The 8547-nt window shown below is 34.2% G+C and overlaps 1 protein-coding gene across 1 annotated transcript; it reads left to right on the top strand.

Moving 5' to 3' along the window:
• Positions 1 to 3902: 3902 nt before the first annotated feature.
• Positions 3903 to 8339, top strand: LOC120211080 (kinetochore protein SPC24 homolog). The gene is made up of 5 exons (XM_039209702.1): positions 3903 to 4342; positions 4457 to 4598; positions 4689 to 4790; positions 7837 to 7910; positions 8047 to 8339. The coding sequence occupies exons 1-5, from the start codon at positions 4165 to 4167 to the stop codon at positions 8154 to 8156; spliced, it is 606 nt and encodes a 201-aa protein (XP_039065633.1). The 5' UTR covers positions 3903 to 4164; the 3' UTR covers positions 8157 to 8339.
• The last annotated feature ends 208 nt before the right edge of the window (positions 8340 to 8547 follow it).

Genomic DNA, 8547 nt, shown 5'->3' with positions numbered 1-8547 from the left:
TCCTCTTTGTTGCAAGCTTGCTATATATCTTTTTGAACAGGTTTTATTCTTTACTTTTCACACATGTAAAGAGTCAAAGAGCAATTAAACTCGAAAACCATCAACATCAAAGGGATCATAAAAAGAAATTTGCACTTTCTCTTCCCAAAGCTATCAACTTTGGTCGTTCAACGTTCTGCCACATGGTTCTTGGATGATTCCAGGCTTCCAGCAAATGAAAACTTCATACTTCAGCCCTTTTCCATCCAACCTGTGACCCTTGTAAAGTGAAAATATCGGTTTTTTAATACACTGCACGAGATCCCCATAGTTTTCAGTTGCTTCACAATTATTTCATACAACCACACCTTTATCATCTCTTCATTCATGCGATCATATGCATCTCAAGGTCCACACCTACTCCGACGAATTCTTCTCTTCCAGAACGATATTTCTCATTATGGGATGAGGAATGAATGCAGCAATGGAGAGGAAACGGCCCAGGAAGCTCAACTTAAATGCGCCGCTCTTATCGACGAGGCGACCGCCCGGTGGTTACATTAGTGATGAAGCTTCTTGCCTGAATTCTGTTGCGGGATGGAAAGATTCGAGTGATGGGATTCCGTTCTGCTGGGAACAGGCTCCCGGAAAGCCCAAGAACTCGGAGAGAAGTAGCAACGTAGATGAGGCCGAAACGCCTCGTCCGAAACCCCCACCGTGCAGATGGCGTCCACCGAAAGAAGAAACTAATAGGAACTACGATCACAATCATGACCACCATGACGAAGGTTGTGATGTGGATGACTACGACGATGTATTCTCTGATGCCGTCGAAGTTTTGTCACTAACGGAAGCAATAGACATTGTTGAGAAAACAGAGAAGCTCCATGGATCAACAAAGAGCTTAGGGCCAACTGACTTGGATGGCTTGAACTTAGCCATGAGTTTAAAGCACAGTGATTGTCCATCTCCAAGTTTCATGATCGAACGCTTTCTTCCAGACGCCATTGAATTGGCTGCATCATCCGCGCTAAACATGTCCAAAACAAAGCTTCCCTACCTCTGCAATTATTCCGATCAGTCACCGTGTGTTTCCCAATCGGTAATAAAGCGACCACCACTGTCTTCCCCAAAGGGTTGTGGGCTCGAGATGTTGCTGCCATGGCGGATGAAGCACAAGCTTTGTAGTGTAAGAAATCCAGTCAAGGAAAAGCCAACAAATATTGTACAACCAAAAGCTAGTGCAAAGCAGAAGAAGTTAGTTTCATCAATTGTAGAGGCTTCTTCAGAATGGAGATGTAAATAATAGAGGTTAGCTTTTGCTATGTATAGAAATGTAGTGCATGAAAAGAAATGATTAGATGTACTCTCGGGATCTCATCTCATCTGTACTATTTTTCTTTTTGTTCTGAATAAATCTGATTGTTTCCAAAATCATTTAAGGGTAATCCATTTGAAGTATTCATTCATTCAACCTCGTAGAAAAGAAGGGTTGACAAATAATTTGATTGTAAAAACAAAGGATGTGGTAAAAGAAGACGGTTTCAATGGCATTGAATCCATGGAATTTGGTTCTGCAAAAATTAAGGCACAGCAAGTAGAGTTTAAAGAAGCCGTTGATGCCGTGGAATCATCAGGAACAAAATGGACGATAACTGGTTGGACTACGGACGTAGCCACTGATGACGGGGTTGGCCGTGACCACCGCTCTCTTCAAACTTTTACATTCTTATAATAATTTATTTTCGTTTCTTCAAATTTTATAAGTCGATGAGAAAGCTTAATTTGTATGAAAATTACATAAGAAAAAGTAAAGTTTATATTTAATCGCAGGAATCAAGTTACTTTAGTGATTAAAAGGATGATTATTATCTCTAGAGGTTTCGGGTTTGAGCTTTAACAACTGCAATATATTTAAACGTTTATTGTCAAATAATCGAGAGTTTGTAGAACAAATATTATCATTTGTAAAAAGTTACATTTAACCTTAAATATTGTAAACTAAGAGAGAGGAAGAGTAATTTTTCATTGTATCATTTAGGTCTAAATGAAAAATCAGCCCTCAAGTAACTTTTTTATTATAAGTATTTAAATTATGTTTTAGTCAAAAACAAGTATTATCATTAATTATTTTAAGTCTATTCGTTAAAAGAATTTCTTTTAAATTACTAATAAGTTAACACGTCATATCGAAAAATTTAACTCAAATTTTGATTTAAAATTTTTAAAAACAATTATATTTTAATTAAATTTAGTAAAATAATAATAAAATATTTTTGAGTCTTAAATATACACGTTTACTTCCAAGAGCAATTTTATCCTATTTGAGACCTAAAATCTTAAGCCGTTGTAAAATATAGAACTCTAAAATGAGAAAAAAAAAGGAAGAAGATTTCGAGAGAATATTATTTTTGTGTAAGTCTTAAATAACTTCAACTCTGACGTGGTATATGTTGAAGCATAACTGTTAAGTCTTTAACAACTTCATCTATTACGTAATATATATTGAAATATCGTGGATCGATGAAGAATTATTCCTCAACTGAGAACTCTTTGCAATAAAATTCTTCTTGTATGTATCTAGTATCACTATTGAAATTCACAATATCAAATTCTTTTGAAACCTCACAACTTAAACGATAAATATGATATTTATTATGATTTTGTAAATGAAAAGTGAACCAAAAGTGAGATTAACATTGTTATTCCTCTTTCGAATTTTTTCTGCAAGATTGATTGATCTTCGCATATCAAGTCTCCAAAGAACTCTTCCTCCGAGGTTAAAACCCCGAGATAACATCTCCAAACATAACAATTCAAGAACCTTGCACACCTCTGAATGTTGCAACCTCCTGACACGACCTCTGAAAGCCGCCACATGATATGTTAGAACTAAAATCTATTGTCAATCAATCGTACCTATGAGTAGCTATCATGACCCTATGCTTGACACAAACACTAACAGTTATTTAAAACATATCGATCAAGATTGAGAAAAAGATTTGAAATCATTCACCATTCATTTCTCTTCTCTCTCTTGGTGGAGACAGAGAACCCAAACACCACCGGTCAACTGTCGTATAATTATCAACTATGATTTTCTACCTAAATTAGAAGGATTGAAATGTCTCATCAACAAACATAAAAAGATCACATATAAGATGCGGGATTTAATGTGGTTTGATTTTATTTATCTCTACAAATGAGAAAATAATAATTTACTTTAAACATAAAGATCACAAAAATAAAAATATATGATATTTCATTTATTCGAGAACTTAGTATATATATCAAAACTCGATGTATAAAAAAAAACTCTCTCAACATCTTACAAAATAATCTTTACAAAATTCCAAAAGTTACATATACTGTAAAAAAAATACTATTTTTCCAAAATAATTCTCTTTTATAATTTTGAAGATCAGGACATCCTCTATTCGTTGAGTCAAATACGTGGTTATCAAAAATCATAATTCTAATTCTAATTCTTATACAAATTCCTGCTTTTGAAGGGGTAGCCCCTTGGTTCCTGGCTTCACCCAATTCCTGCTTTTGATGTGTGTTTAATTTAAAGAGTAAACAACGTTTTTTATCATCCAATTATTTCTACAATTTTATATTACTCATGTAATTAATTTTTAAAAATCATAATAAAAAATTTATTTTGATTACCCGTGGTTATAAAATTAACAATGACATTAACATATCATCACTAATAAAGTAAAAAAATATTATATCAATAGCTGAGTAAAGAAATTATTGCATCAATAGTTGTTTAACTGTGATTGATCGAAATAAATAAAGCATCACTTTAAATATGTTTTTGAAAAAAAGAAGATTCGAGTGACCAAAACAATCAAAACAATAATTGTATGATTGAATATATAGTTGAGGCTTAATTTAAAAAAGAATCTATTGAGTGGGTATAGATCTCGTATCAAGGTTTCAGTTCTGTGAAACGAAAAGAATTTAAAAAATTTTGAAAGATTTTTTTGACCTACCTTTCCCTTTCAACGGGGCTTCCTCACCGCTGCTGGCCGCCTCTATGTGTATCCCTCATTAGCCATTAGATCCCATTTCGAAATCTAGTTACAAAGGCCTTTCCCTGTTCCTTTTTTCTAGAAAGCTTGCAGAACTGTCTTTCTTTTTTGGAGCTCTAACTTGAAGAAAGGGAAACCCTAAAAAATGGAGGAATCCTCGAGAATGATCGACGTGGAGAAGCTGATATCTTATAGCGACGATCTGGTGGAGGTATTGAAGGATAAAAGGGACATTAGCAACATAACGCAGTGTTTCCAGCACTTTAACGATCTCCGCTCGCATTGCGACTCTGATTCCAAGGAGATTTATCGGTTGCTTCAAGGTCTCTTTCCTTTTTTACTTCTATTTATTCCTGCATAAATTAAGAGGAAAATGATGAAATTGAAGGAATATCTTTTTCCTTCTTTTTCTATTTATTGTTTTTTTAAAAAAGCAGAATATGAAGAAAAGATCGAAGCTTGCAAGAAGAAAACAGAGCAGGCAAAGTCTGAGGTTGCCGATGCTGCTGAAATGGATCATCTGCATAAGGAATTCCAAGAGGAACTGGAAAAAGAACTTCGACTCAAGGAGGAGCTTAGATAAGTATATGCATTTGTCGGATTTTTTCTTTAGATATTATTTAAGGCTTTGGTTTATTTATTTGTTAAATCTTATTTTTTTAAGAACACGGCTATTGGCAATGAGATAATTGAGCTGGAGCGCCAGAGGATTTCTAGCGAAGAACAGAAGAAAAAGCTGAGGAAATTTGAGCTAGACAAATTCAAAGCACAGTAAGTTCACGACCTCCTATTTATATAGGGATTGATATTTGGTTGTATTTATGCTGGTAGCTGTTCCGTGCATGAATATGTCTCTTAGAAAAAAAATAAGAGAAATATCTTGACTTGCATTTTTGAACTTTGATTTCCTTGCATATGCTTCTTGGTTGGATATTGTGGAATTTTCAATTGGTGGGGCATTGTGGGCTGCTTTTCCTAAAAATGTTCCAGCCTTCCTGCTTTATTGTATTGACTCAGTGTCTTGTGGTGTTAGAGAATGGTGGTGGTCGGTTTGTGTTGCGATAATACGGAGTGTTTGGTTGGCTAGGAAAGTGTTAATCTTTGAAGGGTATTGATGGAATTAGGAGAAATTGTTCTTGATTAAGTTTAGGTAATTGCAGTGGATTAATGCAAAATGGGATTGGTGATGTTTGATTGAGGAGTCTGTGTGGTGGTCTGAGCCGAGATCTATCTGCTCTGTTGACATATGTTGAAACGAATTTAGGCAAGGAACATGGCTTATTCAAAGAATGAAACTTGGAATGTCAATTTTAATTTCAGACCCTGGGATTTGGCGTATGGTTTTGCTAAGATTGACAAGGCTATCTCTTCTCTTTGTTCAGTTCTGTTTTGTTATGTATTGAGGGAAGCCAATCATTTTCTGATGTGTTAGATTGAGGGAGCTCGGCCAAAAAAATCGCCCGCCTGGGTCTGGGTGAAGCGGCATATGAGAGGCGCGCGCCGGGCGCAGCGCTTGTGCGCTTTTGGAAGAAAACCTAGAATAGGTCAAAGAAGAAGATAGGAGAATAGCGGCAGAAGAACAGTGGTGAAGAACGGCTAGGGCAGACTCATTTTTTTTCCTATCTTAACCCTAATACTTAAAGTTACTTAATCTATTAATCAAATCAGCCCAAGCCCATTATAACTTTTTCACATTTTGCCTGCTTTTAACAAAAAATACTTTACTGCCGTCTATGCCCTCTCACCTTTTCTATTCTTTCTTTATACTAATAAAAATAAGATCTATTATAATAAACTAATGTAATAAATATTATGCTACTGCCTATGCCCATCACCCTTCTTTATATAAAAAATTATCTAATATATAGATAAATAATTAATATATAATTATTTTTATAATTATAATAATTTTTTTATAATTGAAATATAATATAATATAATTATAATAACAATGTTGCCATAGGATGGGTGTTACTGTTCTTTGTTCTTTTGTTAATTTGTGTGGACAAATTATTGTTTCACATAGTTGAAACATGCAACCATTAGTTTGTTATAGTGTAAGTGTGTAACCCTAATTGTTTTGAAATGTTTTGGAAGATAAGGTTTTGTAAATGGTAGAAATAGGGCTCGACTCTTGAGGAGGGAATAAACAATAGCAAAGGAACATAGTGTGGGGAGGAAATTAAATGTTTTGGGAGTGAACCAGGAATTAATAGATGTGGATATGTTCTAAATTAATTTATAAAACATTTTAGCACAAAAAGTGTGCCTCACTTACGATAGGCGTGCGCCTTGCGCCTAGGCTCCAGGACCTTTTGTGCCTCGGTGTGCCTTGCACCTTTAAAAACCAAGACTAGAGTATCGTTGTAAGGCTCGGTACTTGTTCTGCAAGTTTTGTTTGTTATATCGCTGCAAACTTTTCTTTCAGTGCTCTTTAATAAACGATTTACTGATTTAGCAAAAATATGTATATGCCTATTATTCACATGACTGCTTGCTGTCTGAAATTAACAGATGTTATTTGGAATAACATGTTATGGGCCTAATCTATTTTAGCAAAGGCCGTTGGTTAGTTTCTATTATCGATTTAAGGTTTAAGCTTGCTTGATTTGTTTCCTTTTTTTAATTATGCTTTTATTTTAGTTTATTTGTTTCCCTTTTAATAATAGATTTCTTCTTTTATGTGATAAGACTGATCCTTATTTAAAGGGACATATGAAATAATATAATGAGGCAGAATTTATATCAAAAACCTTAAAAGATTAGGGTCTCTCTTTAACGATCCCGAATGTTTCTGTCACCCTTTGATGAGCTGAAAGGTGTCAATCTCCCTTCAATGAAATATTGTACGATGCAGCATGTTCGTGAAAGTATTGCTGAAACCAAAACCCAATTGTTATAGGAACTTCATGAAGGAATGGATAAAATATTGCTGGTAAGCAGGGTAGAAACTCTACTGTAGACTCAAGGTAGATCCATTGTATGGACAAAACCAAACCACAGCAGCCTCTACCGGTCTCTTTTCTTGTCTTGTGCAACAAACTCCTCTAAACCCATCTTAAGAAACATTGTGGCAGTAACAACCAACATCACTTATCTTATTTATCAACCCTTTCTAAACTTATATCCAACAACCCATGTTTTTCTTTGAACCCAATCCAAAAAAAGTTCAACTCTATATCAAAAAAGTTTAATGAGTTTAAACTTGCTAATGTATTTTTGCTAATTGTGAACGCTGGTAAGAATTTTGAAGAGATGTATTCCATGGTGTGTCGATGAATGAGAATAAATTTTCGGAGGCCCATGACCCTTATCAGTTACGACTATTAATAATGGAAGGGATCTTTCACCAAGTTTACCTTGATTTCGAGCTCGTGGAGATTCTACGGGAGGAGTAATGTTGTGGGCCAAAACTATTTTAGGGAAGGCTGTTAGTTAATTTCGATTCTCTATTTGAAGCTTAGGTGTGGTTTTATTTCCTTTCTTAATTATAATTTTATTTTTAGTTGGTCTAAGAATAGATTTCCTCTTTTATGTAATAAGACTGGTCTTTATTTAAAGAGACATGAAATAATAAAACGGGGAGTGTAATTATATGAAAGTACCTAAAAGATCTGGGTCTCTCTTTAACAAGTCTAAGTTGTCACCCTTTAACGAGCTGAAAGGTTTCAATCTCCTTGTGACAAAAACTGATGTATCCATCCTAAAGTTTCTCAGTCCAAAAAAGTGTTGTAATGGCTACTATACTTTCCCAAGTCGTATTTGCTGAGTTAATGCCTAGAGTTTGCAAATGAATCATTATTCTTTGATCTTGCAGGAGGAAGCTTTCGATGTATGCCTCTATAACTAATATTATTCCAGACATGGAAGATCAATCCAAAATCTCAGGCCGTATCCTTATGATAAAATATTATTTTCCTCTTCATCCTGTTTTATTTACCGAATGCCATTTCTTTTTTCTCACTTTCCTTCTACATTTTCAAAGTTCTTTTTTTACGGGGTTCTCCTTGATTCAACTTTATCACAGATATAGTGGATAGAGATAGAAAGGTGATAAAGAAGTTTGAATTTGACCCATCAAAGATGAGTGCTTTTGATGCTTGTGATAGCCTATGGAAGATGATAAATTCCCAATAGCAATTGCTCATACTTTCTATTGTTGTTTCTTAGAGCCTTTTGTACTGGATCAATGTGTGTAAAATGTTGGATGCTTCCATTTTAGCCTTTCTGTTAAAGAATTCAGTAGTTTGGAAAGGGCTGTTTGTTGTTCATGATGAATCAAATTTGATATCTATAATAATTGATGACATTTTTTTTTTATATTTGTAACAGCTATAAACATGATACAAAGAGCACATATTTAAATCCAATTTAAATCTTATAATTAAAAACTTCAATGAACTGTTGGTTCTCCCTTAAAAAACATAAATAAATCAATCGAAAAGTTTGTGTTCTTCCTCTTCTCTATTTAGAGAAAACACAAATAAAAAGAAAGATGAGAAGAAAAACCATAACATATTTTTGTTTT

The sequence above is a fragment of the Hibiscus syriacus genome, unplaced genomic scaffold (genome assembly GCF_006381635.1).
Source record: "Hibiscus syriacus cultivar Baekdansim isolate YM2019G1 unplaced genomic scaffold, ASM638163v2 tig00109957_pilon, whole genome shotgun sequence".
In the NCBI taxonomy this organism is placed as follows: Eukaryota; Viridiplantae; Streptophyta; class Magnoliopsida; order Malvales; family Malvaceae; genus Hibiscus; species Hibiscus syriacus.
The sequence above is the reverse complement of the archived record's forward strand: the minus strand, read 5'-3'. Positions and strand labels throughout refer to the sequence as shown.